The sequence below is a fragment of the Erythranthe guttata genome, chromosome 14, assembly GCF_056151865.1.
Source record: "Erythranthe guttata isolate IM_541 chromosome 14, IM_541, whole genome shotgun sequence".
Classification (NCBI taxonomy): Eukaryota; Viridiplantae; Streptophyta; class Magnoliopsida; order Lamiales; family Phrymaceae; genus Erythranthe; species Erythranthe guttata.
In genome coordinates, this window is record NC_142546.1 from 8,361,578 (window position 1) to 8,387,117 (window position 25,540).

The following is a 25,540-nucleotide window of genomic DNA, read 5'->3' on the forward strand; positions in this document are numbered from 1 at the left end:
AACATAATCGAACAATTTGCTTGATAATGGTCAAACAAAGCCCGGTTTGTCCGATGCAATATCCATTATAATAATGATTTTCGTACTACGATAACAATAACAAATATGCCATAGAAGTGCAAAACTCAAGGGGTAGAGTGCAAATTACAAAAAGATTAACTAAAATAATAATTAATTGATTTACCCAAAAAGGAATTGAATTTGAAAAGCATAAGCTTTCTCTCCAAGTTTGAACATTTGAACAAATCAAGATTCTCATCTTTTTGTCTGTCTGTGAACCATTGTTGTCAATTGTATAGTTAATTAATCACTTTTAAGTTATTTAATTAAGTTTCCATCAATTAAGTCACAAGAATTATTATTTTAATTTTGATTCCAATATATTTGCCTTTTTATTCCAAGACAGGTGGCAGGAAATAATGGAGTCCTCCAAAAAGTCAATATTTCTTTATTTTAAACTTTTAATCTAATATGTGTAGTCTTGTCAAACCAAGCAAAAAATAATTTAAATTAATTAATTCCAAGATAGATTCATCAATTTAATTAATTAAATAATTATGAGGCGGCAATAATTAATAGAGCAAAAATCTTACCAGAATCTTGTGCACCAATACAACAAATTATTTAAGAAAAATTCAATTAATCTAATCCTGCAAAAATTTGCACTCTGCCCCTCAAGATCTCTCTTCTATGGCAATTGTACAAGTAAAACAATAATTTAAAAAAAAAATTAAAAAAGAGTTTCTAATAATCATCAAAGTTCCCTCACTTTCTTGTATCTGCAAAAAAAAAAAGGCTCACGTTTGGACAGATTTTTATACACATCAAAATTCTTACAGCTCGGATTTCTCGTCGTCTTCTTCGACAATGGAAGAAACCCTAGACGACGAGGCTAAGAGAAGTGGGCCCACAGGCGAGCCGAATTGTGAATTGCTCTTCTTGGAAGACTCTTTTTGTTGCTGGGGCATCCACAAACTTCCTATTCCGACTAGGGTGTTTGTTTTCGGAGCAAGTTTTCGTGCGAGGAGCCGATACTTCTGAAAAAAAAAACGAAAAAAAATTGCAATCAAGAAATTAATCAAGCATCAATCTTTATAATAGATTGAATATTGGAATTAATTTGAGGGAGAGAAAAAATGGGAGGATCGACGCACTTGCAAATGAGACTTCACTTCGTCGTTTGTTAGGCCGTGCACTTGCATAAGATCTCTAATTTGCTTCGGAGTAGCGGCTGCAAAAAATAATATATATCATAAAAATTAAAAACCGAATATCAAATTAAATGAAGAACATTGCTACATCATTAACCAATATTTTCACGAGATTAAATCATGTAAGATATCGATTAAAGCTCTTGCGTTTAGCCCATCAAATCGATTTTCACAAGACACAAAGAAACGTAGGAAACAACTTATTCAAGAAAAAAAATATTATTTTCCGGACGACATTCGAATTTCGGTTGGCAATCCAACGTCGTTTAGACTCTCAAGACTCAAGATTCCGTTTTTGTTACCAATCCAAAAATTATCGAAAAAAATAATAATTGTGAAATAGTTAGTTTTCGGAATTGGAACTAACATTGAGGGCCTCCGAGATGCTCCAACGCGCTGATGAAGCGGCGGTGCAGCTCCGGCGACCAGCACCGCCTCTGTTTCCGGCTAGTTTGGTTCGGTAATTTGGATTTGGAATTCGATTGGTCGGTATTAGTTGCAGACGAAGATCCCGATCTGCTAGAACTCGATTTCGGGCTGAAATCGCTCGAACAAATCTCCTCCTTCTTCGAATTCTTGATCTCTGGTGTAGCTAGAGAAAGAGCTGGTAAATCAGCACATCTTTTAAAAGACGAAAATGCCCTTCCTTCTGTCCTGTTATTACCACTCTTGATCAAATCAACTCCTCCCCATTTCTTATTCATCAAAAAACAGAGAAATTCATAAGTACGCATAACAGAGAAATTCTTACAATTTTTATTTAATTTTTTGTTTTGTTACCTTTTTATTTTCTGTATTTGGATGATTATCTGAATTCCATAGCTGTACGGAGCTCATCCAATTCATTTTGTCTACTGAATCAATTTTATCATCTTCTTTTTTGGGTAAGCTTTTCTTCAAGGGTATGAATTCTTCTATAATTGGTTCTGTAATTGAGTTCCTACACTGAATTAGCTCCTCCTTAATTTTCGCAATTGCTGCAATTGAAAAAAAAAAATTTCCGGTGAGGGGTAAAATGGGGAAATTGAAGAAAAAATAGAAACTCACCGTCGTTGAGGAGGAGCATGCAGAGAGGGAGCTCCCGTTTGAAAGCGTCGATCTTCTTCATCTCGTCATCCAGTCTGCTAACGTAGTCTTCGAGCTTCGAAATCTTCTCCGGCGAATTTTGAATCGATGAAATTCCGACGAGGAAATTGCCGGTTGTTGTTGTCGGAACCCTAATTTCCGGTGAAGCGCCGCCGCAATCTAAGGTGAGCTCCGGCGGGATTAACGACCTCATTTTTTTCTTCCAGATCTCGAATCCGTGGTTCAGTAATTTGCAAGTGAGCAGTGTGAAAACCAGGAGGTGTATGTATATGTGTATGTATGTATTTGTAGAGAGAGAAACTGATGAGAGAGAAAGGAGAGAAGATTCTGGTGAACAACGCCGAGTTTTGACAGAGGTGAGGGCAATGTGATTTACGCTGTTGCGCTAACAGATAATTGTGTTTATTTATATTAAAAAATAATTAAATAATAAAAAAAAATGGGAAGAGTCTTTTTCACGTCGTCGCATATTTCAATTTTCATCTCTATCTCTTTCCTGTAGCTTAAATGTAAATAAATAATAAATAATAAATAAATGTAAAAAATAGTATTATTTATAAAATAATTGAAGAAAATTATTTTCATCGACTTTAATGTATATTAATTAGAATACGAAAATAGTAGGATAAGAAATTACTCTAGCTCAAAATTATTATCCACAATAACTAGAGTTGTTCAACTATTTTACCTACACAATAATTAAGATATAAAATTCAATTTTGTAGCCTTCTAAATTGGAATAAACAATGTAAATACTTCTATATAAATTAAGGCAAATTTGTGATACTTCTATATAAATTAAGGCAAATTTGTGCGGAATCTAGGTGTATTTATTGGGGCTTGATAGACGCAGAAGGGCTTTTGATAGGTTACGCAAATATTTCCAGCATAATTTAAAAAAATCCAAGAGTTGAACAAATTCTCTCCTTTTTCAATCTAGCAAATTGTCGACGATTATCACAATTTTCAGGTAATTTTTTTGTTTTTTCAAAACAAAATTGGTTATTCCGTATTGGTCAATACAAAATCTCTATATCGATTATGGAATTTCGTGTTAAATAACATGGAATTAAAAAAAGGGAAAAGAGAAACTGAAAATCGGGTTTCGTGTTGAACAACATGGAAATAGAAAAATTCGTTTTTTATTCGAGATATACATGATTCAATATTCTTAAAAGTGTAGAGTTTACCTCAAATCTGTTATAGTATGAGTCGAAAATTAACGTCTGAGAGATTTTATTGGTTGAGAGAGTTTGAGAAGAAATTAAAATTCTAAAATATGATAGATTAATAAATATTGAAATGAATCTATTAATTCAAATCAATAAATATCAATTCAGTAATGAAAATATTATCAAATATTATATAAAACTATATAATAACATAAAACACTATCGGATTATTGAATTGTGTATTAGTGTTACAAGACCAAAGAATATTGTCAACAAAGTCAAATTAATATGGACGGTCCATTTTGGTTGATAGCACAAATTAAATTAAAGGGTTGTGAATTATGACAATTTTATTAAAACCGTAAACTTTTGTTCAACAAAAGGACAATCCACATGACAACATAAGTTGTAACCCACAAGTATTAAATCTTTGTTTGAATTTGTAAGATCATGTTTTATTATTGGATTTTCATAAAAAATAAATAAAACAAACATCTCTAAAAAATAATTAATAAAGAAATAATATATACATATATAGGGTAAATTATGGTCACCCCTTAAGTAAATTACGAAAATCCCCCCTCGAGTTTGGGTAATTGCAACCACATCCCTCAATTATGATTTTTCTTACACGTTTACTCTTATGATGTCAAATTCAACATAATCTTCTAGATTATGTGGAAAGTTCTCTAGTACTTACTCGTTTTGTGTAAAAATGCAGTTTCTGATGCACCATAATCTCATATGTACAAGGCAAGGTACACATCTTATGATCAGTGGCGAGTCCATGAATGTGATACAGGTGGGCTAAAATTTTCTGGGGTATACCCCCGAAAATGTTTAGGACTTTTTTGTAACTAAATAAAAAAAATAGGGAAAAAAAAGAAGAAAAAAGGGGTTTTTGCATAATTTTGAATTTTGGGTGGACTAATTAATAATAAATTGAGGCTTTTTTTGCATTAATTTGGATTTTAGGTGGGTTATTTAATAAATATTGGGTGGGCTTAATAGATAAATAAGTATAATATGGGGAAAAATTTGTAATTTAAGGGTGGGCTTGAGTCCACCCTCCCAAAGGGGTGGACTCGCCCCTGCTTATGATCATCTTGTTTCGGAATATCGAGCTCGAATAGGATAAAATGGTTAGAAATTGAAGAATATTACACGGAATCTAGAAGATTATGTTGAATTTGACACAATAAGAGTAGACGTGTAAGAAAATTCATAGTTGATGTGGGTGGTTGTAATTGCCCAAACAGTAGGGTATGTTTCGTAATTTAACCTAACTTCAGGGGCGACTGTAATTTATCCAATTTTGAATAGTAAGGAAGTAAAAGGAGTAAAAAGGAGAAGGAAAACGTGGTATGAGTGCGGTGCGCCACGTGGCAATAGTTGCTGGGCGACGGATAAAGCGTGTGGTACAACCCATAAGGGATAAGGAATCAATCAGGTGGGGTGGGACAAACTGCTGGATTACTACTCTGCTGTGTGATCTAACCAGAAAGCGATTGGCTGAGAGCAGAAAAAATATATTAAATATTAAATATTAAATATTCCCCTTTTGCCATCAAATCTAAACTAAATTATTACAACAAACTTTGACAGCCTTTTTTCAAGCCGTTGGATTCTTACGTTTGAGTAGAATCTCTCTCACTTCTCCTCACTTTTGATTCTATATTTTATGATTTTTTTTAATATTTTTTAAAATTTTCATAATGGAGATTGTATACTAAATTACGATTTTCGATCCAATTTTAATTTCTGAAATTATATTCTGACTACATTACGAACTTATATTTTAAACAATATTTATGTCTCGATTTCCAACTTTTACGAGAACGAAAAAACGGAATTGAAATTAATTTTTCAATTTCAGAAAATTTGAATTTCTTATAACTTTCAATGATTGAAAGATGTCGACTCATCGGTCCAAAAAAATAAAAGAAAGAAAGATGACGAACGATGTATTTGGGCCGTCCTAATAGGCCCATAAATTATTCTTTATACCGGGCCATCAAAAGGCCTCAAAACACAACATTTATGCAAATAATTAAATTAACGGGTCAATCTCAATAATTTAATTATACAAGTCCTTTACGAACTCTAATTTTACTTAGTGTTAATCTCTAATAACAATTCTACTAATTAAATTATAATAAATCGTCAAGCTCGTATTTTTGATTTACGTATTATTTTTACACCTTGAGTTCTCTACAATTCTTATCGACCTACCCACCTACCTGTCTAAATCACTGACTTGAGCGTCGAAAGAGTTTAGCTGGACCAACATCAGCTTAGTTTATGAATGTTTGACTCACACATTCAAGACCTAGGTCGTATAAATATATTTTGTTCGACAAAATATGAAGATTGATTTGAGTTCGTGTTTGATAAGAAAAAAAAAACACGATAAATAGAACAAATTATTAGGCTACCCAAGCTCGATTAAAACTCGTTTGTACTCGACTCAATTTCTCTTCAACACAAACTCAAATATATTAAAATTCAATAAAATAAATCAAATAAATGAAAGTTAGAACAAACCATACATTTGGGTGGATTCCATTATTTGAAATACCTAATCAAAACTATTTAATTTGTGTAGTCAAATCATTAGATTCTTTATGGTAAATATAAGAAGAATAATTTGCGTGGAATTTTGGAGCACCAGTCAAGAAAGCACCAACTTGCAATTTTTTTTTATTATCAGCACCCAATTTTTCTCTGAAGAATAATATTTAATTTTAAACTTTGGCGCGTGATTAAATAATCATGAGACGTAGGTCAGGGAATCATGATTGACTAAGAAAAATACAGCACATTTAGAATAATGAAACAGTGTTTCCAGAATCCAAGAAATGGTATCCAGTCTTTGGTTTCACGCTTTTGATTACTTTCCAGAATCCAAGACTTGTGTTTCTTGTTTTTTATTTTATTTATTTAAGTATGGTTTGACATTTTCATCTTTGAATAAACATAATTGTATATGAATTTTGGAAAAAAGTGTAATATGACCAAAATGTCCTTCCACTAATATATCTTCGGGTAAATTCCACTTAGCCCCATGTACTTTGCCTCGATATCACCTTACCCCCTCCTACTTTCAATTATATCGATTTGCCCCCCTTGTACTTTCACTTGATATCACTTTACCCTCTTCTACACTCAATTGCATCGATTTGCCCCCTTGTACTTTGACTCGATATCACTTTACCCATTTTCTACTCTCAATTGCATCGATTTTCCCCCCCTTACTTGACAAATTGTCTCAATGTGGCTCTCTCTGTTAGTTTTCAGACCTTTGACCTTAACACCGTTTGACCCAAGTCTGAAAATTACCAAAAGGTCACCCCTCCCAGTTTAAATAATTATTAAAAAAATAAAAAAAAAATAATAATAAAAAAATAATATAATAATAATAATAAAAATTCAAGACAACGAGAAAACATAGTCCACGACGCCAGCCACAATTTTTTATTTTTATTTTTATTTTTGTAATGATTATTTAAACTGGGTGGGTGGTTTTTTTGTAATTTTCAAACTTAGATCAAACAGTGTTAAGGTCAAAAGTTTGAAAACTAACGGCGAGGGCCACATTGAGACAATTTTTCAAGTATATGGGGGCTAAATGATTCCGTTGAGAGTAGAAGGGGGCAAAGTGATATCGAGCCAAAGTATAAGGGGGCAAATCGATACATTTGAGTATAGAAGGGGGTAAAGTGATATTGAGCCAAAATACGAGAGAACAAATCGATGCAATTGAGAGTAAAAAAGAGTAAAGTGATATTGAGTTAAAGTACAAGGGAGAACGTGTAATTTACGTTTTATCTTGTTATCTCTTCATTTATTACTTTTTAAAAAAAAAAATTGAGAGTACATATTCGAATTAATCCATGAATACTATAGACAAAATATGAAAAAAGGAATAATTTTATTATTGAAAGCCTAAAATGATAGGAAATATAAAATAAAAAAACAATTTTCAAAATGGATAATTTGAAACGTAGAGTTTGTTATGACCAACTCAACCCTACATAGTTGATATGTCTAATTAGGTCAATCCAATAGACTTACAATTTCTTTACATATTAGGCCATGAGCCCAATATCGAAGACCAGTACCATCGAGGCCCCAATCATCAAATAAGTTTTGGGCCCGACAATCTCAACTAGAAAAACTTCAGCCCAATCAATGATGTATAAATAAAAGTTTTAACTCTTTCATTAATGTACGCCTTATTATCTGAGCAATACTATAACATGTATTCTCTGGACTATTTCTACCACTAGGCCAAAACAGGACACTGGCGACGTTTTTTTTCGCGACGAAAATAATTTCGTAGCAAATTTGCGACGTTAATAAATAAATATCGTCGCAAGTTCCATCTCGCCACCAATTTTGAAAATGATTGCGACGAAAATATTAGATTCGTAGCAAACGATTATAATTTGGTTTTTTTAATAATTAACTACTGCGACGAATTATATGTTTTCGTAGCAAAATATTTAAATATTATTTTATTTTATCTTGTTTGCGACAAAAGTGTGTAAACCGTCGCAAGATATTTCTGAAAAATATTTTTGGGCGACGGAAATATGTGAATCGTCGCAACCTATGCATTTAAAAATTTTAATTTTATTTTATTTGCGACGAAACGTAGAAATCGTTGCCACATAACACCAAAAAAAAGTTTTAGTAAATTTTACTAGCGACTAATTACAATAATCGTCGCAACGTATCTCCAAAAAGTATCTTATTAGCGACGAAATAGTATTTTATTTGCCAGTGGAATTTTAAACGTCACCACCTACCCTAAAGTAAAATTTACTTTATTTGCGATGAAATTCTCGGAATCGTCGCTCACGACTTAATTTATTCACTTACCCCTCTCTATTTTCTGCCGTTGCCCTAATATTTTACTCTCTCTTCCTCCACAGACCACACTCCCTCCCTTTTCCCGTCATTCTCACCGCCGATTAAATTGACGCTGTCAATCTTCTCTCCCCAAGTTTACTCACTTTTCTTAATTTTGCAGACTGATTTCTAGAGAGAGAGATGGCGACTATTGTGGCAGGTGGGGTGGACAGAAATGCGACGCTGTCGCCGGAGGCGGCGCTTGCTCCGGTGACTGAGGATCGACCGGTTCGGACCGACTTGGAAACCTCTATTCCAAAGCCATGTGAGTTGTTAATGAATATGATCGATCCTCTTTTCTGGGTATATATATATATATATATATATATATATATATATATATATATGTGTGTGTGTGTGTGTGTGTGTGTGTGTGTGTGTGTGTTTTGGGATTAGGGTTTCAGAACTGGTGCTTTTTTTCTTCTGAATTATGGATCTTTTCACTGTTGAATTTGTTCTTCGGGTTTTGGAGAGATTTGTTGGATTTTTAGCTTAATTAATTAAAGCAATGGTTCTTGATTAGGGAAATTAGGGAGATTGGGGTAGAATTTCCACTCAACAGTAGGGGTGCAAATTGGAACAATTTTTTTGATTTATGCTGATTTTGATCCGAAAGTTGTTTCGGATTCTGGAACAATATTTTTCAATTCGTTTCCGAAACTCCAGACTTAATGATTTTTCTGAAATTATTTGTATCGGAAGTGGAATATATATGAGATTTCATTGTAGTTTCGAAAATAATTCCAAAAATTCCATGTTGTTTTCAGAATATTACAATTAAAATACAAATTATTATGTATTTTATATTTAAGGTGAGCGAAAATTGGAAAATTCCGAATTATGCAGATCAAGTTTTTGCCTCCGAATTTTTGAAATCCTGATTTTCGATTTTTTCCAAATCGGAACGGAATTGAAACTAATAGGTTTTTTTTTTTTGGCATAGTTACAGTTGGGTAGATATAATAACCATTGGATCATACATCATCTTAGATATGGCAAGGGGAATAGTCACGGGAATTAATCGGAATTAACGGGAGCTTTGCATGGCATACACGAATTCGTACTTAACTTTTTTTTTTTTGTTTGTTGGATTTTAGATATGGCTAGGGGGTTGGTTGCACCCGATATGGACCACCCGAACGGAACACCGGGGCATAACCACAACAATCTGAGTGTGCTGCAGCAGCATTGTGCTTTCTTCGATCAAGACGATAATGGGATTGTTTATCCATGGGAGACTTATGCTGGTAAAATTTTTAATTAAATTAAATTTCTTTTATTGAGAGATTCAAGAATTATGGTTTGTCGATTTAATTGTTGTATGTAATTTCTCAGGGCTTCGGCAAATGGGGTTCGACATCATTGCTTCGTAGCGATAGATACACCTTCGTGCGAAAAGAGCGTAGCGATAGATACATCTCTCTCTCTAGAAATTAGTCTGCAAAATCAGTCGGTGCCGCCGTCATTGCCCATGTCCTTCCAGCCGCCGTCGTTGCCCAAGACCACGCCCCCTGCAGTCGCCGGCCGTCATCTTCGTTTCCAATCGCTGCCACTGCGTTCAGCTAGACGCCGTCCACCATCTATGAAGCCCAGCCCCCTCAAAACTCTAGGTATAAATTTACCTATTTATGAGGTAAATAGCAGGCACCTATATATGCAATTTTAATGCCCCAACTTCCGCAACACTCTTTTGTCTATAAATCTGACATTTTGTATGATAATGTAAGATTTGACCAATTCTCAACAACGGGAACCAGACAATCTTTAAACGGTTCAGTATCGCCGAGCCATAAGTAATGAGTGTTGGGCTCGTTTCCACCTCGGAGCGAGAAAATGTCGGGGTTCCTCGAAATAACGGAGTCCTCGAAGTTATCGGGCAGACCCAATTCTCTCCAGACCTTGAAAATGGCACGAAGGGGCAGCTTTTTGGTGAGGGACATCGATAGGAACTTGACCAATCGGGTTACTGCGAGGGGCGTGGATTTGTTTAAGGCGTCGGATTCTTGGCGGACGATTAGGCGAGCGGCGGGTGTGAGTGTGCAGTAGGGTTGATACTCTATCTGTCGGTAGAAGAATTCCCCTGCTCAAGGTACGTACCTCACTGTTTATAAGTTGCTTTCTTGAATAGGAAGAATTATTTACTTGCTCTGCTTCAAGATCTAATTTCTAGGAGAACGTGATTAGAAGTGGTAATTTAAGCATGTTACTTCTCTATAATGTGTGGATAATGATTATCCCCGTTCATTTTTGTTTAAGCTTTAACTGTGTTTTTTTAATAATGAAAGATGGTAAAAATTTCGGTTTATGATTCTTTGTGTAAATTATAAATTGGGTATGAATAACACGGTAAATTTTAGGCAATAGGCTTCGTTTTATATGCATCATTTGGTTTGATAGCAGTTTCTTCATGTTAGATAGTAGTTGTTGATGTTGATCGATGTAATGGATTATACGCCTCTTCTTTATTTTATTTTATTTTATTTTATATTGTGAACTTGTACTTGTTCGTATTTATACGTAATGCTTATATACTTAAACATTTTTTTCAGGCACGCTTGGAAATAGTTTATGATCAAGTGGATAACTAATGATGAATGGATAAAAGAATGTGGATCAACTCCTTTATGTAATTCTACAATATTTTTCTTAATTTTTGTATTTTTTTTAACTTTATTTGGATGTATTTGACCTTAAATTACAATTTTAATGTGATGTGTTATTATATCTCATAGTTAATTGTGTTATTATAGTTGATAATTAATTACAGGTTAATTTCTATATTATTATTCAGCGAAAAAAAATAAAACAAAAAAATTGCAATGTTCCTAGAAAAACGTCGCAAATTAATGAATAAATGTTGCGACGAAAATATTAAAAACGTAGCGAATTGAGGGATAAATAGTTGCGACGAAATATGTTTTCGTCGCTATTTGCTACAAAACGAATAACCCAGAAAAACGAATTATTACGACGAAATATGCATTCGTCGCCATATGTTGCGACGAAAAAATAGATTCGTCGCAGGCTTAGCGACGACCGCTTTGGCGACGATTTTTTGGCAGCGTTCGCGACGATTAGTTTTCGTCGCAAGTATTGATATTTCGTCGCAAATACCATATTTTCGTCGCTAGATTTCGTCGCCAGTGTCCTGTTTTGGCCTAGTGTACTATCCGCGCCTCTGACTTGAGCGTCAGAGGAGTTTTCTTCGGATCAACCCCCGGTTTTGTTTACGTGCTCTATGATCGCAGGTATCTCAAGGTCATCAAACTCGTGAGCCAATGATCCACTTTGCTCTTCCAGCTCATTCTATCCCACTAGTGAAATGTATCATTTAATATTAATATCTCCAATATTTACGTGTATATATATAAGTGTCTAAAAATAAATTAAAAGACTCTAGTTTCAAAGAATGTTTTTGAAGATTGTTTTTTATTTTACATTTCCTACACTTAAGTCATTCTTGTTTCTTAATTAAAATTTGTCACATTTTTTTTAATAAAGTAACTCGCAGTCAACCATATAGGTGTACTGGATAAGCATACAATCTCGTATAATAGCTTGTAAACCATACGAGAGACATAAATCACGGCAGACTAACCATGTGTGAAAAAAAATATTACATTATTTTTTGAAAAATTATCTCAAAATTGAAAAAAAAAAAGAAGAAGAAAAGATGAAGAATCTTTTCAAGAGCCACAATCAATCAATGCATGATGCATCTATTCTCATCCCCACAAGATTCACAATATATTGAATCATTGAAACTTTGTCGTTCATTCATTATTTCATTCACTTGGCATGCATGAATTTGGATGCAAAAAATAAAATAAATAAATAATAATATAATTAAGATACCTAAATCTACGGCTTTCGAAGAGGACACCCAAACAGTCCCTATCAAATACAAAAGCATCTTTCACGTGATCACAAGTATATTCTTCATGGCATTTCTTCTCTCTCTCTAGCCCCCCACATATATATAAGGGCATTTTTGTCATTTCAGTAGATTGTGGTCTTTGTCATTAGTGATACGTGAAAGCTCTATTTTAGAATAAATCTATAAAGGAGAGGCTAAACTTATTTTAAATATCGATAAAATTATTTTAACGGCTCATAAGTTGATAGATGTTTTTTTTTCTAATATTTTATAATTAGTAGCTAATTTTTTTTGAATTTTCAAGATCTTTTAGATAAAAATATGAAACATTTCTGAATAGTTTATGAGATCTTAATACACGGGGCAATAAATAGTAAAATTAAGAAAAAGGCGAAAAAGACTAAACTACCCTTCACCGAACAAAGTAATTGCTATTTAACATTTTCGTGTTCTTGAAAAAAAAAAAATTGAAAAATATCTTTAAATACCCCCTCAAGAACTCATTTGTTGGTTTGGGGTACACATTTGGGATGAATGATGCCTTTTTTTTTTTCTTTTCTTATGCATTGATTAGTTCAAAGAATTGAACCCTTGTTGGAGAAGCTTGTTTGGCTTTGATATATATAAATGACTCTTTGGAATTAGGCATGCATCAATTTGTGCCACCTAATTCCATCATTGAAATTTGGTGACCTAATTAGCTAGCTACATTATTTAAAAAAAAAATGATAGAGGGGCTAATTTCGTTTAGTTTATCTCTGGTGTACTAATGGCAAACCTTCACTTATTTTCTTATACTATCAAGTATCAAAACCTTCACTTATTACCCTATGAATTAGATCTTGTACTTATATGATGGGTATTATAATTGAACATTTTAGTAGTAGAGGGGAGATAAGTGAAGTTTCTATTTAGTACAAGGATTGTATGTGAAATCAACCCTATAAAAAAAATCATTAGTTGTATTTAGATGGAAGGATTTGAGCGGGTTTTTCAAGTCTGTAATAAAGAATTCATTGAATTTGTTTGTTTTGAGTAGTTTGACGAGGAATTTAGAATTCATAGCTCTCGTTTTTAGTTATTTTTAAAGATATTTTGATTTTTTACAGATCAATTCGCAGTTGTAGTCATTTCAAATCCGATTTATTCCAAATTCATTCATTGTGAATTCTCAATCCAAATGCAACATTAGGGAATTGAAGAGAAGAGAAAAAAAATTAAGATTTGGCTACCCCAATCGATCGAAGCAAACAACATTTATGTGTAAACACTAAGGTCTCGTTTGGTTTGGCAAATTAGTCATTTTTAACTAAATAATATAATTTTATTTGATATTTGATATTCTAAATAAAATTTTTGTTCGACCCGCACATATATCATAGATTATCTTGTCTCATATTGCATTTTAGGGAGTTTTTTTTGTTACACGTGTCAATGTCCGATAAAATATGGATTTGACCGGATTATTTAATTTTATTTTGTCCAATTCTATCTTTTTAACCAAACGAAGCCTAAACATTTATAATATCAATTTATTTGAACGAATTAAACATTATATTATACCAAAAAAAAAAATCAGCGGTCGATAGAGAAAGTAGTGTATGAGAAAAATTAGTAGTAGTGCTTGGTTGATGAATGTGGGTCCCACATGAAATATTATAGTGTCGGCTTTAGAGTAGAGACGAGCCGCCGCGTATCCAACGGCGGTGCTTTGTAGCATACCGAATATCGATGGGGCCCACCTTTCTATATTCTTTCTTTCTTCCTTCCTTTGGGCTTTCATTAACTATATAAATTTGGTTTATCAAGAAATTAAAACTAATAAATCCCAAATCAAAACCCAAATCTGATAAGCCAATTCGGCCCATTATCTTAATTTTACAATTTATAAGAACATTAAAAAATACGCAGTAAAACCCGATAAATTAATTTAATAACCTTTCTTAAATAATAATTATTTTTGGTCCAAAATATTAAATTATTAACTAAATTTTGTCGATTCAGAGTGTATTAATTTATAAAGGTTTAGCTGTTGTTTGTTGCAAATAATACCACTAAATTCTTAGTTGTATGTATTTATAAAAATAAATGAGTCGGGTCGAGTTGCAGAGCTCAAGATAATTTTTTATTTTTATCTTTATAAGAAAGTTTGTTTAATTTATAATTAATATTTATATTATAGTAAAAGATTTTAAAAATACAAAACGAACTGATTTTAATTTTTATAGAGGGTAAATTGCATCTACACATCTGATGTATGCAAAAATAACTTTAAGGTCCCTGTAGTATTGGTAGCTACAACTATACCCCTGAAACAATTACCATAGTCAAAATTTTATGTCATTGGTACCAATATGGACTATATTTGTTTTCCGCGGGGCCGTTAATGCTACCATATACGAAAATTTATAAATCTTATATAAAATAATAAGTATTTAAGAAAAGCGCCTAGCTCTATGTTGTCTCCACCACTTCCTAAAACTAATACTCCATTATAACCGTAACTGAATAACTTATCAAATGCATTATTACGTTAGAGTTTCTAACAATGTTTCAGAGGGCCATTGTAATTACTAATATACATGGACCTTAAAATTATTTTAGCCTACTACAGGGGTGTGTGTATAATTTACCTTTTATTAACTGTTTGGTCCCCAAACTACTTATAATTGGACCAAAGACAACCAAACAAAAGGCTCACGCCACCCATCATTTTGAGCACCTTTCTTGCATTGTGGCCATCATGCTTTGTTTGCCACAAGAAATAAATTACCACATGCAATCAAACTTTCTTTTTGGGTCCTTTAATTTTCCACCTATATGTTATTAGGCAATCAAAGAAAATAATAAAGCCTTTTATTTATTTAATTATTTATTTATATGTGGATCCATTAGACTTATGGACGTGGCATTGATGGGTTATTTTAGGAGAAATTTGATAAAAAGTTACCAAATTAATTTTATTAACAATAAGAGCAATATGTAAAAAAAATTCTCGGTTAAAGTACGTCACTAGTTCATTTTATAAAAGTATCTCCGTATTTTACTAACTAAAAATTCATGAGAACAATGTGTCTTTGAACGATACGTGGCACGCTATGGACCATAAATTTAGTTAGTATCGAAATTCACTGTCAATTTTAGAAGTTCACTGCAAATTTTTCGGAATGCATTACCAATTTTCATAAGTTCAATTTCGTATTTTTCAATTAAAATAGGATCTCAAATTTCTAATATGCATTCTAATTCCGTTCCGATAAAAAAGTTGGAATAACACGAACCAAAACTTTCAAAATTTGAAATGATAAAATGTTGTTAAAAAATCACAAATATTCGAATCGGAATTTGTGTAATTCGAAAATTCCGTTTCATCCCTATTAATTTGTAATAAAACCAGTAATTCGCTTTAATCAAATCCAATTAAATCTATTATTATTATTATTATTATTATTATTATTATTATTATTATTATTATTATTATTATTATTATTAAAAAAATAAAATAAAATGTTTATTTGGGCCCTAACTGGACCCTGAGAAATAAGCCCACATAAATACTTCACAACTTAACTTATGGTTTAATAGTTGTTTTATATTAGTACTTTCTTGTCTTATAATGAAGTATTGGGCCTCGTTGTAAATATTTAATCATCACTAATTCATAAAAAAAAAAAAAAAAGAAGTTAAAAGATTAATATTAAAAAAAAATTAAAAATATTATAGTTCATCTGCAAGTCATAAATATTTAAAATCCAGTAAAATTCAAAATTAGCGTACATCTTCCGAAACGAAAACAATTATATATAGTCTGAGATAATGATTAGGAGTTTCTTAAGATTTTAATCAAACGTTAATCAAAAAATTCAAGATTAAGTACTAAGTTAAACCTAATCATATATTTATCCTAAGAAAATAAAAATTTCAAATCGACGCAGTTTCTTAAACCTCGAATCATCACCGGAATTCCTCCTCCTCCTCCGCCTACCACCACCGCAAACATTCGTCGCCGCCTGCCGTCGACATCGCCACCCCTCGCTCCCCGAATCAAATTGCCCTAATTTATTTTTTCATTATTGCAAAAGAATAAACCCTAGATTGAGAAGAACGTGTTAAATTACCCAATTAGGATTTTTTAGGTCATGGCGAAAGAAATCGCAGAATCAAATTCTGTCGCTAATTTAGGTATTCCTTTCTTTTCTGCATATTTTTTGAAGTTTTTTCTCTTGTTAATTTTTGGTTTTTATTATTATTTTTTATTTTTTTATTTTCAATTCATGAAAATAATATATTTAAAAAAAAATTCCAGATCAGCAAGATGGGAATGCCGACAAGTTCAATGTAGAAGCTGCAGAAATTCTTGCTAATGAAGCATTGGTAATATTGATACTAATTTACTCTATTTTTTTTTATTCAGGATTTGTTTTTGAGTTTGTATATGTAACTTATGATTTTTTTTTTATTTTTTTTTAATTTTTTTGAATTCAGCGATTGCCAATATCAGATGCAGTGCCAATATACGAACAACTTCTCGCCACGTACCCCACTTCGGTAAACCCTCTTTTACTCGACTTGGACTTTTAGCATTATTGTCTCCTGGTTTATCTATTGAATTTTTCGTCTGAATTTGGTGCATTTAAGCTTACAAATGTGACGAAAACTCGTGGTTTCGTCTGAGAAAAAAATTTGATTTATTGCTTGCTAAATGAAGAGGTTTAGTGACTTTTACGCGTTTAATTTTTATGAAAAACAAGATTTTAAATTAGAGCTACTCAAATGAAGGATCGCCATTGTTAGTATTCAAGGCATTTACATAAATTCATTTTTTCGAGATTCCATTGAGTTGTCGTAAATTCATGGTCTTATATTATTATTTATTATCTCTACCTCCGATTTGTATTATTAGTTCAGCTGATGAATAATGTATATTTATGATAATTTATATTTCTTGTGTTAGGCGAAATATTGGAAGCAGTATGTTGAAGCACACATGGCTGTAAACAACGACGAAGCAGCAAGACAAGTATTTAGCCGTTGTCTTTTGAATTGCTTGCAAGTCCCTCTTTGGTAAATTACCTACACTTAGCTCAAGTCTTTTTTTCACTTGTCTTTTCTTCAATTATTTTATTTTTATTTAATCTTATTGTCCAAATTCCAGGCGCTGCTACATCCGCTTCATAAGAAAATTTAACGACAAGAAGGGAATCGAGGGTCAGGAAGAGACTAAGAAAGCTTTCGAATTTATGCTTAATTATGTCGGTGAGTTACTAATATATTACTATTACATGATTTGGTATTGATTCTGACGAACTGAAATAAAATTGTAACGAATATGACAGGACTGATTGGTATTAATAAAATTGTTTTTTATTAAATATTATATAATTGCAATTACAATTTTGACTAACTTAATTCAAAAAATAAAACAAAACTGATAAATGACAGGAGCTGATATAGCATCTGGCCCTGTGTGGATGGAGTACATTGCATATTTAAGATCCTTACCGGTTCGTTTTCTATAACCCTTTTCACATACAGTGTACTCTGTTTTTTTTTTCAGTTTTTTTTTTCATTATTATTATGTTATTTAATGTGGTTATAAAAAAATTGGAACAGGCACAAACGACAGTAGAAGAGTCACAAAGGATGACTGCAATACGTAAGACGTACCAACGTGCCATTGTGATGCCTATTCATCACGTCGAACAGCTTTGGAGGGACTATGAAAATTTCGAGAATACAGTTAGCCGTGCACTGGTACTATTTTTTCTTCTAATTTTCTTTTTAAAATTTGTACATTTTTACGGACCATTTTCAAAATATTATTTAGGATAATATTTTCCGTAATTTTTTTCACCGTAAAGATAATCTATTAAATTTAATGCATTCTAGGCAAAAGGGTTGGTGGCTGAATATCAGCCAAAATATAACAGCGCAAGGGCTGTTTATCGAGAGCGTAAGAAGTATGTTGATGAAATTGATTGGAATATGCTTGCGGTCCCACCTTCCGGTTCTTCGAAGGTACTTTAACGGTGTTACCATTAATTAATATTCAATTTTTAGTTTCTTCGATGCTTAAATTTGATTACTTGGCTGTCATTATTTTTATAAATTATTATATCTGTTACAATGTGGTATTGTTATGTAGGAGGAAGTGCAATGGATGGCGTGGAAAAAGTTGTTAAACTTCGAAAAGTAAGTATCTTCCATAACAGTGATGTTTATTTCTGTTTATTAAAAAAAGGGTAAATTACGGCCACCCCCTGAGGTAAGGTCAAATTACGAAAATACCCCTCTTGTTTGGATTTTTTCGTACTTTATCCAAAAAAAAAAAAAAACGTGTAGTCTTGATAGTTCAAACTAATACTTTGAGCCGTATCACGTGTGCTTTTCTTCACTTATTTTGCGAAGCTTTTATTGGTTTCTAAGAATATTTGTTGTCATGAAAACATAGTTTAAACCCAATTGCTTAACTAACTATTATGTCGACTTTTTTCAGAGGCAATCCCCAGAGAACTGATAATGCTTCTGCGGTCAAACGGATTGCATTTGCCTATGAACAGGTACTAAAGGCATAGAATATTAAACAAAAATGCGTACGCGTATCTTTCGTTTTATTTTATTTTTTTGCATATTTACCACCCTGAAAAATGATAATTTTACAACAAGACGATCAGAAAGGAGAAACGGCTTACATGTTCCTCTTTTTTTTGTAGTGCCTCATGTATTTATATCATTATCCTGATATGTGGTACGACTATGCCACATGGCATGCAAAGAATGGTTCTAAAGACTCGGCGATCAAAGTTTTCCAGCGTGCATTGAAGGCGCTTCCTGGTATTTAATATTTACCTATTGTTGATTTTCTTAATATCAGTCTCGGGTAAAATTCATTGTGTGATTTTTTAATTATATTCATGCTCTCGTATCAGACTCGGAACTGCTAAATTATGCATATGCTGAGCTGGAAGAATCTCACGGAGCAGCCCAGGTATAACTTTTGAAACGAAATTAGTCTTTATTTGGTAAGTGATTTTATTTATTTAATTTGACAGTGTGTTTTGGTGCAGGCTGCGAAAAAAGTTTATGAAAATTTTCTTGGAGACGGTGTGAATGCAACATCTCTGTCACACATCCAGGTATGCGGAATTTATACATCATCGACTAATGATTTAATATATATCAATGTTATTATTATTTTTTTTCACTTGTGTAACATTTTATGATGTTTGAATTTGTAGTTTATGCGTTTTTTAAGAAGGACCGAAGGAGTAGAAGCAGCTCGTAAATACTTTTTGGATGCTCGTAAATCTCCAAACTGCACTTACCATGTTTATGTTGCATATGCAATGATGGCTTTTTGTCTGGACAAAGATGCAAAGGTGACTAATTAATTATTTGAATATTTTTCGATTACGTTTCTGCTGTTAAACTTAAATATTTTCCAGTTTCTTGGAAACGATTGATATTCGTTTTCGTACGAAAGAAAATAATGTGGGGTTTATGTTACACTAAACGGCATATAGCTTTCGCTAAACCGACATATTTTACACTTTTGCAGCTTGCACACAATATATTTGAAGCGGGTTTAAAACGTTTTATGCACGAGCCTAGCTATATTCTAGAGTAAGTTCCTTTTTCCATCAACACCCCCCCCCCCCCCGCGATTAATATAGGCCACCTCATTGTTGGGGGTAGTATAATTTGCAAATTATATATGAGATTTATTCTGAATGAAAGTCACATTCTTATATTTCAGATATGCTGATTTCTTGTGCCGATTGAATGACGATAGAAATGTACGTGCTTTGTTTGAACGAGCATTAAGCTCCCTTCCACCCAATGAATCTGTTGAGGTATATCAAATTTTTTTATTTAGGTACTTTGCATGTCCTTTGATTTTTTCAGTTGTTTCAAATATAACTTCCAAACACCATATTGGAATACCTGAAAAATGATGCGATGATCGAGATAAAATTTGTTAATCAAGATAAAAGGCTTTTCAAAAAATCGAGACGCTCAAGTTAACCAAAAAAACTTGACAATGCCTTAAATTTAATTGTAGAAAGAAACTATGTCGTGATGGAGTAAAGATTATAAAAATAACCGATGTAATCGTGTGAAATAATTTGCAGAACTCATCCAAATATTCCATTTTTTTTCTTCGTACTCGTCATTTACGTTTCACCTTCTAAATACCAACTTTTGGTGAGAAATACAAAGTCATAATTGTTTGTACTAGATATTAAATCAAGTTCTTCACTTTGTTTGTAGGTATGGAATAGATTTGTCAAATTTGAGCAGACCTATGGAGATCTTGCCAGCATGCTAAAGGTATTTTCCAATCAATCGTAGTATACCTTACTATGTATGTATGAAATAAAAAAACTGAAAATAACCTTATTTTATATTTACATATAAAAATATTAATAATGGTGTGATAGGTAGAGCAAAGGAGAAAAGAAGCTTTATCTCGAACGGTTGATAATGGAGAATCGACTTTAGAGAATTCTCTGCAAGAAGTTGTCTCACGATATAATTTTATGGATCTTTGGCCTTGTTCTTCTAAAGAATTGGATCATTTATCTCGACAAGAGGTACTTATTTCATTATTAATTTTCTATATTTTATTTATTTAAAATAAAAGGAATTGGGACAATTTTCTGATTTAATATTCATAATTACCCGTTGTGCTTTTTAGTGGCTCTCGAAAAATCTCGACAAGAAGACTGAAAATCCTCCACATGCTAATGGAGCTACTAATCCTTCAGGTAAAATAAAAGTGATTTAATTTAATTCTTGTTTTGTGGGTCCCGTTCTTTATTCCATTGTACATGATCGTGGTTTGTGAATGCAGATAGGGGTGTTTTAGGTATTCCAAACAAGTCAAATGTACCTGGCAAGATTGTTTATCCAGATGTATCGAGAATGGCGACTTACGCTCCGAGTCAAAAGCCTGGTATATTATACGTAATTTTTATTATTTTATTTGGTTTTCCTACCAATTATAGATACTTTACTATGGTACAATGCCTCAGAAGTGATTTTTTCTTTTAAAAAGAATAAATAAAAATAATTTTATCATTTTTTAAGACTTAAAAAGTAGCAAGGATAATATTTGTAATAAAAATATGGCACTTTTGCAGGTCATTCTGCACCTGCACTTTCCGATGTTTCAAATACAACGCAAAATGGTTCAACCATAAATAATGGAGTAACGACGACTGCAACCAATGATATTTTGAAAAATTTGCCACCATCTTTGGCTATGTTTGTGGCGACTTTGCCACCTGTCGAAGGTATCTTTCATGAACTTTTGTTTTGTTTATTATAATTATTGTTATAAAAGTCCTCGTGTTATTAATGATGGCAAAAATCCCCCCATAATGCAACCTTTTTAGCAAACTAACACCTAAATTGTAAAACCTCACCATTTAGGGGGTTGTGTTAAGAAAATGCATTATATATGGGGTTTTTGCTAATACTAATAACATGGGGACTTTTTTAGCAATTTGATATAACATAGGGGTGGGTGCTAAATGAAATAAACTCTTATTATTATTGTTAATTTGTTATTGAGCTATCTTACGTAATACGTTAATCAATTTTTCATTCTTAATTTCTTTTAGGTCCTTCTCCGGATGTTGATGTTGTGATATCCATATGTTTGCAAAGCAACTTAATGCCAGCTGGCGGGAAAATTGGAACACCTCAGCAGTTACAAACGGGGCCCGCTCCAAGCACCAGCGACGTATCCGGTTCGAGCAAATTCAAACAAACGAGAGACAGAAAAAGAAAACAGAGTATGTTACTATTATTATTCACTTCTTTTAGATTCCTATTATTCATATTGTTACATAAATGTATGCTCTCTCCGTCCCATAATATCTGTCCTTCAAGTTTTTTACACATCATGTTAAGAAAATTATTAAATATAGTCGATTTTTTGTAAAAAACACATTAAAAAGACTAAAATAACCTTTATTATTTAAAAACCTCTAAAGCAACAAGATAATTGAAAAGTTTCTAAAGCAACACGATAATATGAAACGGGTAGAGTGTATGTAATCGAAGAATGGATTTAATGATAATATTGATTATATCCAATTAATTTATTTTCGTGATTCTTAGGACAAGATGAAGACGAGACATCTACTGTACAAAGTCAACCAGGACCAAGAGATGCATTCAAGATGAGACAATTACAGAAAGCTCAAAATGCAAACAGTAGTTCAAGAACAGGCGGTTCTGCTTCGTATGGCAGTGGATTTTCGGGCGATCGCTCTGTTAGCTCTGGTTAATGATCGATTTTTTTGTATTTTCTGTTTACAGAAATTAATGTTGTTTGTAAATTAATTTTTGGAGGTTTCATAATTGTAAAATAGTTGTTTAAAATAATCTCAGGTCTTCGAAGATAGATCAGCTTCTATTTTTTAGGTGTAGTTTGTAATATACATTTTTTAAATTAATGAGAATGAAGTATTCTATTTAGACTATTGTGTTGCACTTCCGTATTGAATATATATATATATATATATATATATATATATATATATATATATATATATATATATATATATATATATATATAAATTTCTGTAAATAAACCAATCAACCAACTATCAAACTTCAAACATAATTTTTCCAATAAACATATTTTTTCTAATAGGAAGAAAGGGCAAAATCGTCACTGTGCCCACACATGGTCACGATTTCACCGAAATCACTCTGTGCACGAAAATATTGCAAACGTTATTCCATGCACAAAGAACGGGCGTTGAATATAATCAGGCACACAGGATTTTTAGAACATAATCACATATTACATTGTCCTGGAAAATTCAATCCCAACGAATTCAATTATCAATCCCGTCAACATTCCCAAACGACTCATGCATATAGTTCTCCACTTAAATCATTACCAATTATTTTCCTAAATGCAATAAACTTGGATTCTTTTCATAGAATAACAGTTTCACAGTATCTCAAAAAACTCACTTTCATTACCTATGCAAGGATTTAATCATTAATCAGGCCACATTTGCTTCTGAGTTGTCGGTCTTCGAATCGGTCTGGTTATGTTCCGATGTCTTTTGGGGCTTTCGGTACCACAAAAACATGAACCATAAAGTCCTTAATATGGCTCCATTTGCAAAATGCGGAATTAAAATACGACCCCAATAAGGGTAATAAGGTCCAGGGAATTTGAGCAATGCGAAAAATATCAAAACCGAAATCAGATGCCACGGGACTTCTGCATTCTGCAATTTAAAAGAAAACAAATTGATCCTGATATTAATAAATAATACCATACCAATTTTTTGGTCGCACATAATACAGATACATGATAATATAATTGACATTATAAGTTCATTTTTTGGAAAAAAATCGGGAAAATTAAAATTGGACCTGAAATCAGAATCTCATTTATATATTCCAATTCCATTCAAAAAAGAATATCAGAAATTTCAAAATTCCTAATGAAAAATATTGTCCAAAATCGCTAATTTTCAGATCATAATTGGCGGGATTCGGAATTTCAGTTCCATTCCCACCCCTAGTATACCATACGCAAGAATCAATACGCATACAACCACTTATATGCATTATCTCTATAAAAAACCATAAATCAAAGGCAGATTCCAAATTCCATATTAATCGTAAATAAGAGGTTGAGAAAGAAAAGACCTTGAGATACGGCGAAGATTCCAAAGCAGCATTTCTTAAAACCCCAGCAACACCAACTCCAACCAGAAACGGAAGCGGTATGAGGTAAAGCTTCCTCTCGTGTGCACAATACGACATTTCACTAACAGATGTAACCGCAAATACAGGTAAGGATAGGTATTTGACAACATTTAAGACAAGGTCTAAAATTAGTTGGATAAAATTGTCCAATGTCTTGTTCCAAGGGAAGCTCTTGACTGGCTCAGGAGAACTCTCCCACAAACTTCTTGCCTTGTCAGCAACATAACCGATGCTTAGTTTACTAGGATCGTTTGGCTGGTCAGCAGAAATGTTCATACTGCAAAGGGCTTTCTGGGAATTTCGAGATAGTCGATTTACTTTGAAGTTCAATATGCAGCTTTGAGTTCTTTGGCGTAATGGAAGGTTCTTCAGAAGAAAAGGGGACTTTTAAATAACGCGAAGAATATATTTCGGAGCACAAAATTTGCTCGTCACATTAAAGAAACTACTCAAAGGAAAATGAAGAGTTTGTTTATACAAAGATAAACGAGAAAACCACTTTTCAAGATGATTTAGGTTTCTTTGTCAAATCGAATTCTCGTTTAAAAAAAACATTATATCGTATTTACTAACAATACAAGTTAACCAGCATTTTATGGATGCAATAAATGCCTACATGTTCTTGAAAATATGAAAATGCATTGCATAAGCTGACTCTGCTTTCTACTTCAGCTCAAAATTCCGAAAACATGTTTGATTTTTTTATTTTTATTTTTTCGTTCCTTCGACCTTGGGGCAAAAATTGGGGGATATACTTAACCTAATTCATCAATTACATCCGGAAATTCCCCAATCCCATTTCCAACTCACTATATGAATATTACTCCGACAACATTGCGAAAAAATCGAAAAAAAACATGTAAAAATTTCTCGAATTTACAGTTTAATCGATCTCCAACAAAACTAGTTCGCAGCAACCAATTTACATGTTCTGCACAGAAAATGTAAGGAAAGCAAAATGTAGAGTGATAACCTGGAGCGAGTAAACAGCCGATGCACTGAGCTTGAGCGCCATTTTTTCTGCGGCGGAATAACAGAACACTGAGAAATTGTATCCGAATTCGGTGAAGTAATCAAACAGTACGATGGAGAAATTCCATGGCGATTTTGAATACAATTTCAGAACTCTTTCTTCTCTTCTCTTCGTAGAGAAAACGAAAACCCTTGGGTTATTTTTGTTTCAGGGGTTTTGGATGAGGCATTTATTTATTTTATTTTATTTTAGGGTAAATTACAAACACCCCCCTGAGGTATGGTCAAATTACAAAAACACCCCTCTTGTTTCGATAATTACAACCACCCCCTCAACTCCTCAAATTTAGTGGAATCTTCGAGATTATATGGAATATTATCACCTTTGTACTCATTTTATCCCATTCGAACTCTACATTATGAAGCAAGATGATCATAATATGTGATTTTTAGCTTGTATATATCAGTTTTTGGTGCATCAGAAACTGTATTTTTACACAAAACGAGTACAAACTAGAGCACATTTCACGTAATCTAGATGATTATGTTGAATTTGACACCAT

At 32.6% G+C, this 25,540-nt stretch overlaps 4 protein-coding genes and 1 long non-coding RNA gene across 5 annotated transcripts; 3 read left to right on the forward strand and 2 right to left on the reverse strand.

The window, feature by feature from the left end:
- Positions 1 to 572: 572 nt before the first annotated feature.
- Positions 573 to 2,693, reverse strand: LOC105952078 (myb family transcription factor EFM). Its single transcript, XM_012975584.2, has 5 exons — positions 2,259 to 2,693; positions 1,992 to 2,188; positions 1,579 to 1,906; positions 1,155 to 1,231; positions 573 to 1,037 (listed from the first exon to the last, which is right to left on the reverse strand). Exons 1-5 carry the CDS (start codon positions 2,488 to 2,490, stop codon positions 834 to 836), a joined length of 1,038 nt encoding a protein of 345 aa, XP_012831038.2. The 5' UTR covers positions 2,491 to 2,693; the 3' UTR covers positions 573 to 833.
- Positions 2,694 to 8,413: 5,720 nt separating this feature from the next.
- On the forward strand, positions 8,414 to 9,756 carry LOC148765098 (peroxygenase-like). The gene is made up of 3 exons (XM_088812661.1): positions 8,414 to 8,648; positions 9,481 to 9,630; positions 9,719 to 9,756. The coding sequence occupies exons 1-3, from the start codon at positions 8,525 to 8,527 to the stop codon at positions 9,754 to 9,756; spliced, it is 312 nt and encodes a 103-aa protein (XP_088668787.1). The 5' UTR covers positions 8,414 to 8,524.
- A 374-nt stretch (positions 9,757 to 10,130) lies between these two features.
- On the forward strand, positions 10,131 to 11,127 carry LOC148765099 (uncharacterized). The gene is made up of 2 exons (XR_016029835.1): positions 10,131 to 10,472; positions 10,933 to 11,127. It is a non-coding gene; the product is annotated as an uncharacterized LOC148765099 (long non-coding RNA).
- A 4,741-nt stretch (positions 11,128 to 15,868) lies between these two features.
- CSTF77 (Tetratricopeptide repeat (TPR)-like superfamily protein) lies at positions 15,869 to 22,748 on the forward strand. The gene is made up of 23 exons (XM_012975581.2): positions 15,869 to 16,442; positions 16,567 to 16,634; positions 16,746 to 16,808; positions 17,215 to 17,324; positions 17,416 to 17,516; positions 17,703 to 17,764; positions 17,874 to 18,014; positions 18,150 to 18,278; positions 18,406 to 18,452; positions 18,757 to 18,820; positions 18,974 to 19,094; positions 19,190 to 19,248; positions 19,328 to 19,396; positions 19,499 to 19,639; positions 19,819 to 19,883; positions 20,017 to 20,113; positions 20,532 to 20,591; positions 20,702 to 20,854; positions 20,959 to 21,028; positions 21,115 to 21,216; positions 21,404 to 21,556; positions 21,887 to 22,060; positions 22,389 to 22,748. The coding sequence occupies exons 1-23, from the start codon at positions 16,400 to 16,402 to the stop codon at positions 22,556 to 22,558; spliced, it is 2,262 nt and encodes a 753-aa protein (XP_012831035.1). The 5' UTR covers positions 15,869 to 16,399; the 3' UTR covers positions 22,559 to 22,748.
- Positions 22,749 to 22,871: 123 nt separating this feature from the next.
- On the reverse strand, positions 22,872 to 25,228 carry EMB1273 (embryo defective 1273). Its single transcript, XM_012975580.2, has 3 exons — positions 24,979 to 25,228; positions 23,946 to 24,371; positions 22,872 to 23,518 (listed from the first exon to the last, which is right to left on the reverse strand). Exons 1-3 carry the CDS (start codon positions 25,018 to 25,020, stop codon positions 23,288 to 23,290), a joined length of 699 nt encoding a protein of 232 aa, XP_012831034.1. The 5' UTR covers positions 25,021 to 25,228; the 3' UTR covers positions 22,872 to 23,287.
- Between the last annotated feature and the right edge of the window lie 312 nt (positions 25,229 to 25,540).

Excerpts from the sequence above, each read along its gene's own strand:
- LOC105952078 (XM_012975584.2), bottom strand. The coding sequence starts at position 2,490 with ATGAGGTCGTTAATCCCGCCGGAGCTCACCTTAGATTGCGGCGGCGCT. Across the intron at positions 1,907-1,991 it reads CAAATACAGAAAATAAAAAG|AAATGGGGAGGAGTTGATTT; the intron begins GTAACAAAACAA and ends TTGATGAATAAG. Across the intron at positions 1,038-1,154 it reads AAGTGAAGTCTCATTTGCAA|AAGTATCGGCTCCTCGCACG; the intron begins GTGCGTCGATCC and ends TTTTTTTTTCAG.
- LOC148765098 (XM_088812661.1), top strand. The coding sequence starts at position 8,525 with ATGGCGACTATTGTGGCAGGTGGGGTGGACAGAAATGCGACGCTGTCG. Across the intron at positions 8,649-9,480 it reads AACCTCTATTCCAAAGCCAT|ATATGGCTAGGGGGTTGGTT; the intron begins GTGAGTTGTTAA and ends GTTGGATTTTAG. Across the intron at positions 9,631-9,718 it reads TCCATGGGAGACTTATGCTG|GGCTTCGGCAAATGGGGTTC; the intron begins GTAAAATTTTTA and ends GTAATTTCTCAG.
- CSTF77 (XM_012975581.2), top strand. The coding sequence starts at position 16,400 with ATGGCGAAAGAAATCGCAGAATCAAATTCTGTCGCTAATTTAG. Across the intron at positions 19,884-20,016 it reads GAGCCTAGCTATATTCTAGA|ATATGCTGATTTCTTGTGCC; the intron begins GTAAGTTCCTTT and ends CTTATATTTCAG. Across the intron at positions 21,029-21,114 it reads TGGAGCTACTAATCCTTCAG|ATAGGGGTGTTTTAGGTATT; the intron begins GTAAAATAAAAG and ends TTGTGAATGCAG.
- EMB1273 (XM_012975580.2), bottom strand. The coding sequence starts at position 25,020 with ATGGCGCTCAAGCTCAGTGCATCGGCTGTTTACTCGCTCCAG. Across the intron at positions 24,372-24,978 it reads CGGCTGTTTACTCGCTCCAG|AACCTTCCATTACGCCAAAG; the intron begins GTTATCACTCTA and ends TTTCTTCTGAAG. Across the intron at positions 23,519-23,945 it reads AATCTTCGCCGTATCTCAAG|AATGCAGAAGTCCCGTGGCA; the intron begins GTCTTTTCTTTC and ends TTTAAATTGCAG.